The following is a 16,279-nucleotide window of genomic DNA, read 5'->3' as shown; positions in this document are numbered from 1 at the left end:
ATATATATATATATATATATATATATATATATATATATATATATATATATATATATATATATATATATTTATTTATTTATTGACAAAAATAGAAAGAAATTAATTTTAAAAAACAAGATAATAGAGTAAAGAATTAGATATAATAAGGTGAGGCTTTGATGTTATGTTTAATGTTTAATTAAATTATTAATATAAAGTTTAATTTTGGGAATAGATTATTGTAAAGATAACGGCGCATGCATTTTTCTGAATCTCATTCAATGCGTAGTTGATTTTGTCTAATGATGACATGGTCTATAAATAATAATTATAATATTATTATTATTTTTCTAAATTTTATGTGTACAAGTAAATATATATAGGATGGATTTAAAATTTAAAGCAACATTTAATTTTTAATTAATTAATATACTATCAAAGTCGTACTATTTATTACGGTTAAACCATTACGTTGACTTTATTTTATTCATAATATTTCACGGTTAGTGACGTTATTATAATAGTTATTCTTATTATTATGCCACTTTAACACGTCGATAAAAAAAAAAGAACCGAAAACCCTAAATATTCACACGGGTTGAGTTGGATTGACGGGTTTAGTTCGATTCATGGGTTTGTAAAATTTCATTTTGGTTCAATCGAGTCAATCTTATATGCACATTGGCTGTGCTTTGACCGTGTCTCTGGGGAACAGTTGTATGTAGATATCATGAACGTGAGGTGTAGGATACCAGGCCGAGAAACCCGGGCAACCATTCCCCTATTTGCTGATCGGTTCGACTTAACTAAGCTCCGTCCTTGTACAAGGAGGAAGCCAATCCCACCAACCTATGTGTATATGTACGTAGGGTTTGTTCCCTTTCTCTCTCATCTCACTTGAGAAGTCTCTTTCTATGTCTCCCTAATGCTCAGTCACTCGAACGTCGAAGGCTATAGTTGGTGAGCACCGACCTTCAAGACAGCTACGTTCATAGTCTAGTGCCCATCGTAATGGTCCATATGTTTTTGTTGTCGTCAGCTAGCCAACATTAACGTTCAAGTCGGAGTTCATTGTCCTCACCAATGCTAACACGATAGTTTTTACATTGTCAATACCACCAAACGACTTATTCACCCATGTCTAGGTATATGTTTATAATAAATTTTTCTAAACGAAAAAATTTATAGTTGAAAAAACGTAGAATATGAATTTTTTAACGAGTTTGGAATTTGCAGAAGTGATGTTCGGTTGACGAAAATAAACCTCGCTTAAGATCCGACAAAGCCACAAAGCAAGGTGAAAATACAGATGTGGCTTGAATTTTTCTTAAGGTTGGTCGTGAGTGTGTTAAGATCACGTCGTCCTACAGTTAAAAAAGTATGACTGTGACAAATGATTCAGAGCCACACCCTGTGTGTCTAGTCGAACAAGACGAGAGAAATGAACCCAAGAGTTGAAATAACGAAAGGCATCACAAGTGTGTTAAGAGTGTCGAGGTTGACAGGGCTAAGGCCCAGCTCAAGTGAAATGGTTTAAGCCCATTAAGACCCAGCCCAGCCCAAAGTGAAAAGGCTTAAGAAGCCCAACAAAGAACAGCCCAGCCCAAATGAAAAGGTTTAAGCCCAACAAGACTCGGCCCATATTATCCGCAAACCGAACCCATCCCATTCCATCTATCTCTCTCCCACAACCAAAATTCCCTTTCCCTCTGAATGATTCAGGCGCTAAAAATTTCAGAGAAAATTTCGACTCCCGCTAAATCTTCTCTTTCTTTTTGGTTTTTGAAATTCGTCTCAATTCTCGCATCTATATGCGTTCTTCTCTCGTCGTCGGCAAGCTTCAGAGCGTTAATTTTCACGTTACTCTTGATTGCTATCTGATGTAGATCCAGAGCTGATTCTTTTTGTACTGATTGCTTGGTCTTTTGCTGCATTTGATTGTTTTCCTGTTTGGAATTAACCTTACCGGATCATTCTATTTTCTATTGTGCAATCTTATGGCGTACTATGAAGCTCCCTCGTTCTCTCTCGGCCTTGATTTAGATTTCGATTCGGAGCCTCAAATTCCGCCACCAGCTTCGGACTATTCGGCGGGAGCCAATGCTTCGTCGAAAGAGGACGATTGTGGAGTGGTGGAGACAGGGGTTGCGGATTGCAATGGAGAAACTGGACATGATTCGCCTAGAAAATTTAAGCGGCTCAAGCGTGGTCCTGCTCGATGTTCTTCGGTAGCCAAGAAAAGCGAACCATCACCTTTGTTTTCTGTAGTTGATGATGACATTGAAGAGTTTTCATCACAAGAAGATTCTCCCAGAGGTAATAGCTCTTTCACACATTGAGTTTGTTTTCTTCTTTTCTTCTATTTTTTCCAGAGTATAAACGAAGCTTCGATTGAAGTGTTCAATGGTTTAGGACACAATAGTCGTCTCTTAGACGCAGGGCATTGGCTATTGGTATTTGATCACATGCTATTGGAAATTTCGGATCGTTTTATTTGCATCATGCGATTATTGTGCATACAATATTTTCTTCCAGTTTTGAAGTATTTTTGGTTCAATAATCTGTTTACATTGAGATTCTGTCACTTGCCCAGAATTTAATATCTGCATATCTTACGAGTTTTTTTGAAACTAGTCGCAAGTAAGCTTGAAGATAAATGATATATGTATCTGTTGTGCAAAGAATATAATGTTTATTGTTTTCTTTGTATGCAAATTGTTTGAGAATTGCTGGATCATGCTTTGTTTCTAAAGAATATGAATTGTTGATGGAATGAATTATTATTATTATTATTATTTTAGGAGAAATGATGGGAGTAGAATGGAATGGAAACATTAAATCTAGAGAAGTGTTCAAGGACAGGTTGAAAATTAAATTGACCTTGGGGTTATGGGTTCAAGGGCCACATACCTAACATATTAAAATTTTATGATCTTCTAACTAAATGTCAAGGTCAAGTAATTATCCCATGAGATTAGTAATGCATACTTAAGACCACTTGGGTACCACGATACAAAAGAAACATTCAATTCACAAGAGTTGACCAATTGAGCCATCACTAATATTTAACCACGTTTGTATGGTACTGTTATCTCGGCTGGTTAGTATGTTCTTACAGCATTTTGATCTAAGACACAAATAAACTGGAAGAGCTTTGTTATATTGGTTAACTGTAGATATAATTTTCTGATGATTGCAACGTAGATGATTAAATGAACCCCTATAGAGTTGTCAAAATAACACATATCAGATGACTCCTTGATTATAAATAATGGCCCTGTACTTGTATGATTATAGAGCTAACTTTTTACTCTTTCTTTAAAGTGGCTGACTGAGGGTTTTACTTTCTGAAATTAACACAATGTTCACATGTACCTCAGTTTCGTCACTCCATCAATCTGTCTGCAACAGTTCAAAGGTCCCTTTACATGGGATCTTTACTGTTCCCACTTCTAGCCAGCTGAAGGAAAAGAAAGATAAACAGACTGCAGATGCCTCAACTTCTGTTGGTTTGGAAAAGAAAAATAAGTCCTTGTTTTCTAATTTAACCATCAGTCCTCTTCGAAAGTTCCAGTTACTTGATTCTGATTCAGATGAGCCTTCTAGCTGTGACAATCAAAGCAGAAAAGGGTATGAAGTTTCTTCATCTTTAAACAAGCCAAAGTCTACATTTGGTCTCTCTGCAACAGTGGATGAGAAAAAGAAAAGTTTGACTGCGAGTATTACTCAAAAAGAGGATCTATGGAAAGATTTTTGTCAAACTAAAAATTTTCATTTGCCAACACCAGCCTTTGATGAAGTCTGTAAAGAATTTTCGCAGTTAAAGAAGGATAATAAAGCAGCTACAGAACTAGGAAGCAGTGCCCATATAAGCTGCATGGATAATCATACTACCAATAGTGGCTACTCAAACGAACTGGTGGATAAGCTCGGCTGTCCTGCTCATTACTATTTTTTTCATAATGACCCAAGGATTCAGAGATTAGTTCGTAATCGCTTACCAAACTTTTCCCCATTGGGAGTTGATGGAAGCAGAGGATCAATGATTGATTATGTGTTAGTAACTCTTCTTTCTATTATTTTCAGTTATTCCTTTCCATTTAAACAAATTTGTCCACTTTTCTTTCTATCCTTTAACATAACATGTTTTATTGCTGCATTGGCAGGAGACAGTTTAGCAACGGAGAGGCTTCTACTAGCCGATCATCACAGGTTAACATGGAGAAAAGTTCAAAAAGATCAACAAATATATCAAAAAGATCTAAGAGCAATGCCTCCAAATGTTGGGCCAATGAGAAAGCTGTTTCACCGTTAAGCAGTAAAAAAACACCCAAAAGAGCAGCATCTCAAAAAAATAAAATTGGTAGCAGTTCAAGAAATGTTAGAAGGAAACCAGGGGCATCAAACTGTGAAGAACTCTTACAGGATTCTGGAAACTGGATTGATCCAAAGGGCTCTCTTAGTCTTCCTAGAGATGCTGGGAAACGAAGGGTCCATGCAGGTGGGCAATCAGCTGGTCACTGGTATACATCCCCAGAAGGGAAGAAGGTATGGTTCAATATTTTCGCTACATAGTCAATGTCCATAATATCTCGAATGTTCATGACAATAAGAAAATAGATTCAGTATGCTGCAGAAATTATTCTCAACGTGGAATTCCCTAAAATTTTCTTCGATAGCTTTTCCAAAAGATACTGACTATTATCTTGTTATTTATACTACCTTCCTTTTCTTTTTGTTACATTTTCGCTCATTGACATTACAACTTGAAAAATAATTCTTATAGCTAGATTATTTATTACTTCGCTTAGTTTGCTGTGGTCAATTTTAATAGGCTATTACTGCTTTCCAGGTATACGTCACCAAAAGTGGGGAGGAGTTGACCGGCCGAACGGCATATAGATTTTACAAAAAGGTAAATCCAAATCATATTCCCTTGGCTTTAGCTTTGGCTTTTCTTAAGCTCTTTTATGTTTTTATTACACATTCAACGCTTCTATTGTTGCCTATAGGATACTGGAGGCTTTAGGAAGTCAAAAAAGAAAGGAACAGGCAAGAAGAAGAAAACATAAAACGATACCGTGCACGGGGGCAAAACTGCACAATCGATTGGGATCCAAAATGTTAGTTACACTGCCATCTTATTTTTGGCCTGTTTGGATGACTTTCTAAGTGTTTTTAAGCGCTTAAAAAGTTGTATTTCTTCGTTGCAATTACCATCAGCTGTTTCTTAAACATTGTTGTCCATAGTATACATGTAACAACTTTGTGTCCAATTTTAAGCCAACCTTGATTCTTCCAACATATATACATCTGAATATTTGGGTGTATTCAAATCTTCAATGTACCAAACCAAACTGTGGAGTCTAGGAATTTAGGCTTTGAATTCTGACTGATAGCCGAGCCAGACAATTTTCTCCAGTCCACTATGCCCCAATGTACAGACACTAAATGTTTTATGATGAACATGATAAAGTTATAATTCTTCATCATTTTTTTATCATCTTGAATCTTCATTCAACAGGTTTGACTTCCTGCACGAGAGGAAGAGGAAGAGGTAGATAATAACTGTGATACTGGTTTCAAATTTTTTTTCTTATCTGCATCCGTTTTCTTGCTCAGGGATCAAACCGAGAATCACGAAGATGTAAGATCTAGATTACAACTTACGTTCATGTTTTCTTATCTGCATCTGTTTTCTTGCCTAGGGATCAGACCAAGAACCACGAAGATGTAAGATCTAGCATTCATGTTTAATGTCCTACAAAAAGTGACAGGTTTAGAAACCAATGAATTCAAAATTTTGACCTATTGTCCTCTTTGGACTTTCCCTTTCGGGCTTTCCATTATAAGGCTTTAAAATGTGCATGTGATGGGAAGGTTTCCACACTTGTTCTCCTCAACCAATGTAGGACATCACAATCCACCCCCCTTCGGGGCCCAGTGTCCTTGTTGGCACTCTTTCTCCAATCAATGTGGGACTCCACCAAATCCACCCCCCATTGGGGCCAGCGTCCTTACTGGCACACCGTTTCGTGGGGAACAACCTCTTTGTTGACACATAGTCCGGTGTTTGGCTCTGATATCATTTGTAACGACTCAGATCCACTGCTAGCAGATATTGTCATCTTTGGGCTTTCTCTTTCGAGCTTTCCCTCAAGGCTTAAAATGCGTCTACTAAGGGAAGGTTTCCACACCCTTATGAAGGGCGTTCTCCTCCCCAACCAATGTGGGACATTACATGACCACGATATGAACCGTTCACTCTTAACCTAAGGATCAAACTCTTAATGTCTGGAAAGTGAAGCTGAAACCATCCCCTTTTCCTGTGTGATTCATGATAACCATGGAATGTATATATACATGTCAGATCACATATGATAAGAAATCTCAAAACAGACAATGAATAGAAACGCAATAATTCAACAAGGGTTGCCTTCAAATAGTTGCAAAATTGAGAGACAGCCCTCATTAGAATGAGACATATCAGAAGACAACATGGCTGATTGGTCAAAGTACTTGAACCTGTCATCAGCTGCAGTGGCACTACTCTTTCACCTCATCTTCATTCTGGATATGATCATAACCTTTGATTAATCTAAAGAGAAACTAATGTTGCCTTTTAAGAGTGATTATCAGAAGAATTGTGATGGTTTGGTTCCTCTGAATCGCCTGAATGTGTATGAGAAGACACAGGTTGTCCCAAGATCCTTTGGCATGTCCTGAAATGCAGTTTAAGCAAAAATGGTAGTAAGCCACTGGATCTGCAGATACCAAGCATGCTTATTTGAAATAAATATAGAACTGAATTTTGGGTTCGATAAGCAGAAAGATCGTGTAGCTTAAATCAATGTTCTAAACGACCATTCCGATTAGTTTCACTTAGCCTAATCTTACAGAAACCTTTTATATTTTAACGAATCAAACAGAGAAGCATCGTACTTGTCAAAATCGTCTTCTCGAGTTCTGATCTCGCTTGACCATAGTAAAGGGTCTGTGTTTTTTGGTAACAACTCTTGCTGTTGGCTTGTCTCTGTTAGCCATTGCTCTGCTCTGTCACACTCCTCAAGGATCTGGAGAAAAATGGAGTTCATTAGTGAGAGAATTCAAACAAAACCAACTGTAGTAATGGTAGAGGTCATTTGTCGATACCGAAGCTCGAACGTGAGGAGAAATTGAATCCCCAGAGTTCCTATAATCGGAAATACGCTTTAACAGATGCTTTTTAGCTTGTGCTCTAGCTTCCTCGTCTTCGTATCGGTTAATTACAGGATCCACCAACTAAGAACAATGAAAGAGTAGAGTAAGCAAGGAGAAGAGAACTTGGTTCAGAAAATGTGATATAACTTGTAACAGCTCAAGCCCACATCGGTTAGGGAGGAGAACGAAACATTCTTTATAAGGGCGTGGAAACCTCTCCCTAGCAGACACGTTTTAGAAACCTTGAGGGGAAGCCCGAAAGGAAAAACCCAAAGAGGACAATATTTGCTAGCGGTAGGCTTGAGCTGTTACAGACTTGTATTAAGTATAAGAAACTACCTTCTTAAGGTCATCTAACTTAGAAGCATAAGCACTCTCTGTCTCATCGTCTCCATCCTCGTATAGCCACTCCTCGGTTTGCTGGAGACTTGAGAAGATTCCTTCTCGCTCTTGATCACTAGCGAAACTCCGATACGTGTTGAAAAGCTATTAACAAATCACTTTCAAACATCATCATTATTTTCGTAATACAAGATAAATATTATTATTCACAGTATGCATGAGAATAAAAGTCTACCTCAAGATACGATGAACATTTAAAAAGTCGAAAGTTGTTCAAAGGGAAAGTGTTATGGAACTCTTAGGAATTGATCGAACAACCTTGTTGAAGTACAAGACGTTTAGATCTAAATTATCCAAGAACCCAAAAAAAACGATAAGGAATCAGCTCTAAGAAAAGTTTTGAAACAGATTACCTTGATGATCAAGATCAAGAGTAAAGAAAACTCGTTTCTAGACTCGTGATTCAAATCACTCCACAAGATAGTTTGATCAAAACTACGGAATGACTCTAACATACAAATCTAAAATCTAAACACAAAAAATACAAACGAACAAGCTCATGACTCAAGAAGCATAATATGAAACTTTCGCTGTAATATCCAAAATCTTCATACTAAAGTAACAACATGAACGACTATTTATAGTATTGAAATAAGACACCCTATTTCGTACCAGAAAGTTTTACAAATTTGAAATCACACGACAACTTAAACTTCTTGAAACAAAACGATGCTTCAAGCTCGCATGACGGAAATCAATAATCTGATCTAAAAAGTGGTGTCGCAGCAACTGAAATTCGTATAGCCACCCCCCAAGTATCCAAAACAATTTATAACAGTAGCGTTAAAAGATCGAGTTCTACGTTCGGTTCATACATCCAACGAAACTAGACCAAAGATATAGATGTAAAGTAAGCTTTTGATAACGTTTTTTTTTTCGTATCACTCAAATCGAAACGTACCATTGGCATCGGAAAAGGAAGAATATTTACCTTATTCCTCATCTCATAGACGTATGACTCCAAAGCATTCTTCTCATTTTTGGCTTGTTCCATGTTCTTGTCCATTTGAGCCAATTGGAGCTCTCTTTGTTGGGCTTCTGAGAGCTCAGCCTTTGTCATTCCACCATATATGTGTTCACTAACTGGTATGTCAATCCTCCTTGTACTCCTAACTTTTCTTGAAACATCACACTGGAAAATGCAATGAATTAATAGACACCAAATCACTGTAAAGAGACAATTTTCCAAGGAAAAAAGTGTCGGGAGATGAGAAACTGTAACGGCCCAAGCCCATCGCTAGCAGATGTTGTCCTCTTTGGGCTTTCCCTTTCGGGTTTCCCCTTAAGGCTTTTAAAACGCATCTGCGAGGGAGAGATTTCCATACCCTTATAAAGGGTGTTTTGTTCTCCCCCAACAAATGTAGGATCTCACAATCCACCCCTCTTCGGGGCCAGCGTACTCACTGACACTCGTTCCCTTCTCCATTGGCACACCGCCTCGTGCCCATCCCCCTTCGGGGCTCAGTCTTCTCGCTGACACATTGCCCGGTGTCTGGCCCTTATACCATTTATAACGGCTCAAGCCCACCGCTAGCAGATATTGTCCTATTTGGGCTTTCCCTTTCGGGTTTCTCCTCAAGGCTTTTAAAACGCGTCTGCTAGGGAGAGGTTTCCACACCCTTATAAAGGGTATTTCGTTCTCCCCAACCAACGTGGGATCTCACAAAAACATAGTATATGAGGTTTTCTAGATAGTATATAGAATTAACTGTAGTCCATCTTTTTGATGTACATGAAGCTTTTGAGTGCTGAAAGGGACTGTATTCAATACCTTCGAATGGGAAGAATCGACAAACTCGGTCTCCATGTTCTCTGTATTCGAGTGAGTAGCGTCTCTCGTTGGTATTTGTTCATCTACATTATCCTCTACAAGCTAAATTCATGATTCGTATAAATACAGAGAAAAATCTCTTAAATGGTAGGAACTTGATGAAAATATTATGCTAGCAGATATTGTCCTCTTTGGGCTTTCCCTTTCGAGCTTACCCTTAAGGTTTTTAAAACGCGTCTGTTAGGGGAAGGTTTCCACACCCTTATAAAGAATGCTTCATTCTCCTCCCCAACCGATGTGGGATCTCACAACCCACCCACTTTCGGGGCCCAGCGTCCTCGCTAGCACTCGTTCCTCTCTCCAATCGATGTGGGATCTCACAATCCACCTCCCTTCGGGGCCAGCGTCCTCACTGGCACACTGCCCGATGTCTGGCTCTGATACCATTTATAACAGCCCAAGCCCACCACTAGCAGATATTGTTCTCTTTGGGCTTTCCCTTTCGGGCTTACCCTCAAGGTTTTTAAAATGCGTCTACTAGGGGAAAGTTTCCACACCCTTATAAAGAAGGTTTCATTCTCCTCCCCAACCGATGTGGGATCTCACAATCCACCCACTTTTAGGGCCCAACGTCCTCGCTGGCACTCGTTCCTCTCTCCAATCAATGTGGGATCTCACAATCCACCTCCCTTCGGGGCCAGAGTCCTCATTGGCACACTGCCCGATGTCTGGCTCTGATACCATTTATAACAGCCCAAGCCCACCACTAGCAGATATTGTTCTCTTTGGGCTTTCCCTTTCGGGCTTACCCTCAAGGTTTTTAAAATGCGTCTACTAGGGGAAAGTTTCCACACCCTTATAAAGAAGGTTTCATTCTCCTCCCCAACCGATGTGGGATCTCACAATCCACCCACTTTTAGGGCCCAACGTCCTCGCTGGCACTCGTTCCTCTCTCCAATCAATGTGGGATCTCACAATCCACCTCCCTTCGGGGCCAGAGTCCTCATTGGCACACCGTCCGGTGTGCGGCTCTGATACCATTTGTAACAGTCCAAGCCCGCCACTAGCAGATATTGTCCTCTTTGGGCTTTCTCTTTTCAGGTTACCCTCAAGGTTTTTAAAACGCGTCTGGCAGGGGAAGGTTTCCACAGCCTTATAAAGAATGCGTCATTCTCCTCCCCAACCGATGTGGGATCTCACAACCCACCCACTTTCGGGGTCTAGCGTCCTCGCTGGCACTCGTTCCTCTCTCCAATCGATGTGGGATCTCACAATCCACCTCCCTTCAGGGCCAGCGTCCTCGCTGCCACACCGTCCGATATCCAGCTCTTATACCATTTGTAACAGTCCAAGCCCACCACTAGCAGATATTGTCCTCTTTTGACTTTCCCTTTCGGGCTTACCCTCAAGGTTTTTAAAACGCGTCTACTAGGGGAAGGTTTCCACACCCTTATAAAGAATGCTTCATTCTCCTCCCCAACTGACGTAGGATCTCACACATTACTTACCGTAGCTGATTCAACCGTAACGATGCCGTTCAAATTTAACTGAACTCTAACTTTAATCCTCGCGTTCGAGTTCGAGTTGTTTGAGCCTTGGACAGGACCAATCTGCATCATAAATGGAATGAAAAAAGAAGCAGAAACAAGTCAAGACACTCTCTAGAGTAGTTTATGAACACTGGGACAGCTCAAAAGCCTTCCAGCTTCACAAGAACAGTAATAAAAAGCTTAGAATAGAACATACTGTAAAACAACCAATTTTTGAAGACATGCCAGGAGGTAGATCATCCAGATTAGTGTAGAATGCTTCTAAATGGAACAAGCTGTTGCGGTGGAATGAGAGAACTTTAGTGCTTGGAATGTGTTGGCCTTTGGGAAATAGAACATTATTTGAGCCCAAGCTAATTGGTCCTGCGTCTGATGAGAAGCCAATGGAGAAAGGGGATGAATCCTGAACCTGCGCTTTGTTAACCATGTATCATTTAGCATTCATACAACTAATAACCTTAGAAAAACGAACTTGTAAAGAAAGTGAATGACGAAAACGCGTCGTTAAAAGATGGGACTTTTGTGTTTCATTTAGTTGTCGTGTGCGGAAAGGTTCATGTAACAGCTCAACTCTTTCGGCTTTCCCTTTTGGACTTCCCCTTAAGGTTTTTAAAACGTGTCTGCTAGGGAGAGGTTTCCACACCCTTATAAAGAATGCTTCGTTCCCCTCTCCAACTGATGTGGGATCTCACAATCCACCCCCCTTTGGGGCTCAGCGTCTTCGCTGGCCCTCGTTCCTCTCTCTAATTGATGTAGGATCTCACAATCCACCCCTTTCGGGGCCCAGCATCCTCGCTGGCACACCGCTTAGTGTCCACAAAGCGGGGGGTAAACACGAAATGGTGTGCCAGCAAGGACGTTATGGCCCGAAGGGGGGTGGATTAGGGGGTCTTCCATCGATTGGAGAAGGGAACGAGTGCCAACGAGGAGACTGGGCCCCAAAGGGGGTGGATTGTGAGATCCCACATCGGTTGGGGAGGAGAACGAAACATTCTTTATAAGGGTGTAGAAACCTCTCCCTAGAAGACGCGTTTTAAAAACCTTGAGGGGAAGCCCGAAAGGGAAAGCATAAAGTGGACAATATCTGCTAATGGTGGGCTTGAGCCGTTACAGTTCAAGTCCATGCGAGGAACATAATCTTCCTAGTAGTTTGGAAGATCAATTAAATTCCTAAGACGACTTTTAACCGTCTCGAAAATCAATTAAACTCGAACCAAACTACAAGGCATTGCCCATGGCCACCTTCCATTACATGCCTAGCTAATGCAAGCTACAAAACCTCAAGCAAAGTACATACCTCATATTCTCTAACCCGGAAATCGGGGCTAAGCATCGCACACTGTAGAGCACAACCACGAGCTACACATTCACTAGCATTAAGTTTACGACTCGGTTCTTTCTTAAAAACAGAAGCCAATAACCTCGTTATCGCAGGGATCCTCGACCCCGATCCAACAAGTTCAACCGAATGGATTCTTCCCACAGTTAACCCTGCATCAGCTAAGGCTCTTGTACAAGGAACACTAATCCTCTCCAATAACCCAGCAGCAAGCTTTTCAAACTCTTCTCTTTTGATAAACCCCTTAACGTCCTTCTCATCCATCAGGCATTCAATATTAAGAGGTGCCTCTAAGTTTGCACTCAGAACATTCTTCAGCTTCTCACAAGCCGCCCGCAATCTGATAGAAGCCTTGACGTTTGAGTTTACATCGATATCGTAATTCTTCTTAAACTCTGCAACAAAATGGCTGAATAAAAGCTCATCAAAGTCTCGACCTCCCAAATCGCTATCAAATGTATGCGACATGATACTCATATGTCCGGGCTGGAACGATACAATAGAGACCTGAGTATCACAATGACCAATATCAACAAAGGCAACATATATTGGACCTTTATTTGAGACATCTGCTTTATAAATCCCGTAGCTAAGTGCTGTTGCAGTACAGTCATGCATGAGTCTCAAAGGCTTTAAACCAGCAATAGCAGCAGCGTTCGAATATAAACGTCTTTGTAAATCCGTAAAATACGATGGAATACCGATAACGCAGTCTGAAAATGGCGCTCCCAAGTTTTTCTCAGCTACATCTCTCAAATGTGCAAAGAGCATTGCCATGATCTGAACTGGAGTAAATGTATGAGTCTCCCCTAAGTATTTCACGTGAACCAATATGCTGCCATCGAGGGCTGGAGATGTTTCGAAAGGAAGCGTTTCGAGATCCTTTTGAACATCTGGGTCACCATAGTTACGTCCGATCAATCTCTTTACCTGCGATATTGTGGATCTCGGGTTCATTGTTGCAGAAGCAGCACCTGCTGACCCCAAGAACCGCTGCTTTTCCCCGAAACATATTACGGCCGGGGTTTCTCGTTGTGATTCTTCATTTAGAAGAACATCGATACCTCGTTGCCTCGACACAGCAATAACACAATTCTCATTTCCAATATCGAAACCTACCACGCTCATCTCTGCTTGTCAGGTATAGCTTTCAAAAGAAACTGAAAGAATAGACTCTCAATCCAATCATTTGCCAAAAGAAGTCATGAGTTATTCATCAAAGAACTGAATAGTCACCAAGTTCTTCAAAAGAATGCTTCAGAAATCAATGACCACATAATATTACTGCATAAATATGAGATCAACCAATCAGCTAAGAAGCTCTATTCAACTTGAACACAAATAAACTATCAAAGTAACGTGGTATCATACTATTATGGAGAGTTGTGGTTTCTATCATGGTATAAGAGCCATGCCTTTAACTTAGCCATGTAAATAGAATCCTCAAATATCGAACAAATAAGTTGTTAGCCTCGAAGGTGTAGTCAAAAGTGACTCAAGTATCGAACAAAGGGTGTACTTTGTTCAAGGGCCCCAGAGAAGGAGTCGAGCCTCGATTAAGGAGAGGTTGTTCGAGGGCTCCATAGGCCTTAGGAGAGGCTCTATGGTGTACTTTATTCGAGAGGAGGATTGTTGGGTGAGGAGTCCCACATCAGCTAATTAAGGGGTTGATCATGAGTTTATAAGTAAGGAATACATCTCCATTGGTACGAGGTCTTTCGAAGAAACCAAAAGCAATGCTCAAAGTGGACAATATCATACCATTGTGGAGACCCATGATTCCTAACGTTGGTATCAGAGTCATGTCCTTAATTTAGCCATGTCAATAGAATCCTCAAATGTCAAACAAAGAAGTTGTGAGCCTCGAAGGTGTAGTCAAAAGTGACTCAAGTGTCGGGGCTCCAGAGAAGGAGTCGAGCCTTGATTAAGAGAAGGCTATTCGAGGGCTCCATAGGCCTCAAGGGAGGCTCTATGATGTACTTTGTTCAAGGGGAGGATTGTTGCCCACATCGGCTAATTAAGAGGTTGAACATGGATTTATAAGTAAGGAATACATCTCCATTGGTACGAGGCCTTTCGGGAAACCAAAAGCAAAGCCATGAGAGCTTATGCTCAAAGTGGACAATATCATACCATCGTGGAGAGTCGTGGTTTCTAATAATACAACGGTGAAACAAACAATTTAAACGTAACTTACAAACTTACGTCCTTAATAAAACAATCAAATTCTTGGTCATTCAAAGGCATATCACCATGGCATGCTATTATTCCACACAAACATCCCTACAGAAGCACAACAAATTCCAACAAAAACAAAGGGGGCTTCATTAAATTCCTAAATTGATGCAGCAAATGAACTTGCATTGCATAGAGTGCCAAGAACATCAGAATTTCGAAAAGGCAATAAAAGAATTCACATAATGGTCACTCAAACCAATCAATAAAGAAACCTCCGATGAAACCCATGAAGACCCACCTGAGGACGACCACTCAGAAGCTAACGGCGGCCGGAAACAGCACCGGCGACGGAAGAAGGTATGAAAGAGAGAGAGAAGGGGGGAAATCGAGGGAGGGAAGAGAGGATTGAGGTGCAAATGGCATCGGGTAGGCGACAATTCTGGGGGGTTTATATACGGATACAAAGGCGAGGCATCGAGATTGTCTTTGTCGCAGCCTCGCAGAGCAGCAGCATTTTTTCTCTGTAATTTTGACTTATTTTCTCTTTAACCGGAGACTTTTCATAGCACTACATTATTTATTTATATATATATATATATAATACATATTTAAATTTTGTAAAATTAATTGATTTAAATTTTATAAAAATAATTGATATATTAGATATAAATTTAAGTGTTATTTCTAATAAAAAATTTAATTTTGCTACGTTGGTAGATTAAAAAAAAAAAGGTTGATCCCAGATAAAAAATTTAAGGATCTATTAGATATAAAATTAAAAGTTCTGTGTTATACACTTTTAAAGTTTAAGAATATGTTAGACATAAAATTAAAAAGGAGTGTTCAAACGATTCAAGAATACGACCCGCTTGAACTATCTAACCTAAAATATAAAAGTTTGGTGATGTTAGATTTTTTTTAGTTGATTTTTTTAAAAATAAAAAAATTCCAACCAAACGGAAAATGGGATTACAATCCAACCATATCCTATCCTATTTTTAAGATTATTACGAAGATTAAAATTATTTAATGTATATAATTATTCTATTGATGTATTGTAATGGATGTTTAATGTTTGAGCTTTATGAAATTTTAGTTATTAACGTAACATATATGATAACCTAACCATCCAATCGACTCAATCCAAGCATTTATCTAACTTAACCCAATCTGTATATACCCATAAATTTAAGATACTTGAAGATTAAAAATTAAATAAATACAAATCTCAAAGTTTAAATTAGATTTGAGTTCCAAAAGATTTCTCAATTTTATATACATCAAAATATTATTTTAGTATCTATACTTTGAATCATAGTTTCATTTAATTTTAAATTTAGTCCTCCAAGAATGATAATTGGGACTTGCTTTCGCATAAGAAAGAGAAATAATGGTAAATAGTTCGGAATAAGGTTTGATCCTGTTCATGAAGATTATCATTTTAGAATGAAAGTTTGAATCCGTTGAGATGAGAGAACGTGGATAGAGAACATGTTTGGAACTCGTATATAAAATTTGATCTTTGACTCTAAATGTTTTTTAAAAAATGTTTATAAATACTTGCTAAGTGACAAAGAATTACGTAGTTTAGAGATGTAACTAAGAAAATAAAAAACAAAAACAAAAAACACAAAGCTTCCAGCATTTGCAAGACATTGCAGAAATGAAGCAAACAGAATCTCAAGAAAATGAAGGCAAAAGTCACCTCCTCCTCCTTCCTAGTTGCTCTGAATGGACCCAGATCAACATCAGGTGAACCTTTCAGAAGCTCATTTCTAGCTGCAAGGTGAGAAACATATCGAGGGCTTGTAAAGCCACTTTTCGAGATCCTTTTGATGAGAGATACGAACCAGAGACTTA

General features: G+C 39.3%; 2 protein-coding genes across 5 annotated transcripts; one reads left to right on the top strand and one right to left on the bottom strand.

The window, feature by feature from the left end:
- Positions 1-1,677: 1,677 nt before the first annotated feature.
- On the top strand, positions 1,678-5,479 carry LOC111796534. Its single transcript, XM_023679192.1, has 5 exons — positions 1,678-2,295; positions 3,360-4,035; positions 4,146-4,527; positions 4,832-4,894; positions 4,992-5,479. Exons 1-5 carry the CDS (start codon positions 1,977-1,979, stop codon positions 5,049-5,051), a joined length of 1,500 nt encoding a protein of 499 aa, XP_023534960.1. The 5' UTR covers positions 1,678-1,976; the 3' UTR covers positions 5,052-5,479.
- A 792-nt stretch (positions 5,480-6,271) lies between these two features.
- On the bottom strand, positions 6,272-14,968 carry LOC111797059 (heat shock 70 kDa protein 16-like). Of its 4 annotated transcripts, none has more exons than XM_023679940.1 (11): positions 14,718-14,968; positions 14,439-14,524; positions 12,200-13,525; positions 11,099-11,311; positions 10,861-10,962; positions 9,353-9,454; positions 8,513-8,713; positions 7,519-7,665; positions 7,132-7,260; positions 6,922-7,052; positions 6,272-6,701 (listed from the first exon to the last, which is right to left on the bottom strand). In XM_023679940.1, exons 3-11 carry the CDS (start codon positions 13,367-13,369, stop codon positions 6,602-6,604), a joined length of 2,295 nt encoding a protein of 764 aa, XP_023535708.1. In that variant the 5' UTR covers positions 13,370-13,525; positions 14,439-14,524; positions 14,718-14,968; the 3' UTR covers positions 6,272-6,601. The 4 variants fall into 4 exon arrangements, with proteins under 4 accessions (XP_023535708.1, XP_023535707.1, XP_023535709.1 ...); XM_023679939.1 differs by having other exon boundaries at positions 14,447-14,524; XM_023679941.1 differs by lacking the exon at positions 14,439-14,524 and having other exon boundaries at positions 6,272-6,459; positions 6,576-6,701.
- Between the last annotated feature and the right edge of the window lie 1,311 nt (positions 14,969-16,279).

This window comes from Cucurbita pepo, chromosome LG06 (assembly GCF_002806865.2).
Source record: "Cucurbita pepo subsp. pepo cultivar mu-cu-16 chromosome LG06, ASM280686v2, whole genome shotgun sequence".
In the NCBI taxonomy this organism is placed as follows: domain Eukaryota; kingdom Viridiplantae; phylum Streptophyta; class Magnoliopsida; order Cucurbitales; family Cucurbitaceae; genus Cucurbita; species Cucurbita pepo.
Note: the sequence above shows the minus strand (reverse complement) of the source record. Positions and strands in the feature narration are given on the sequence as shown.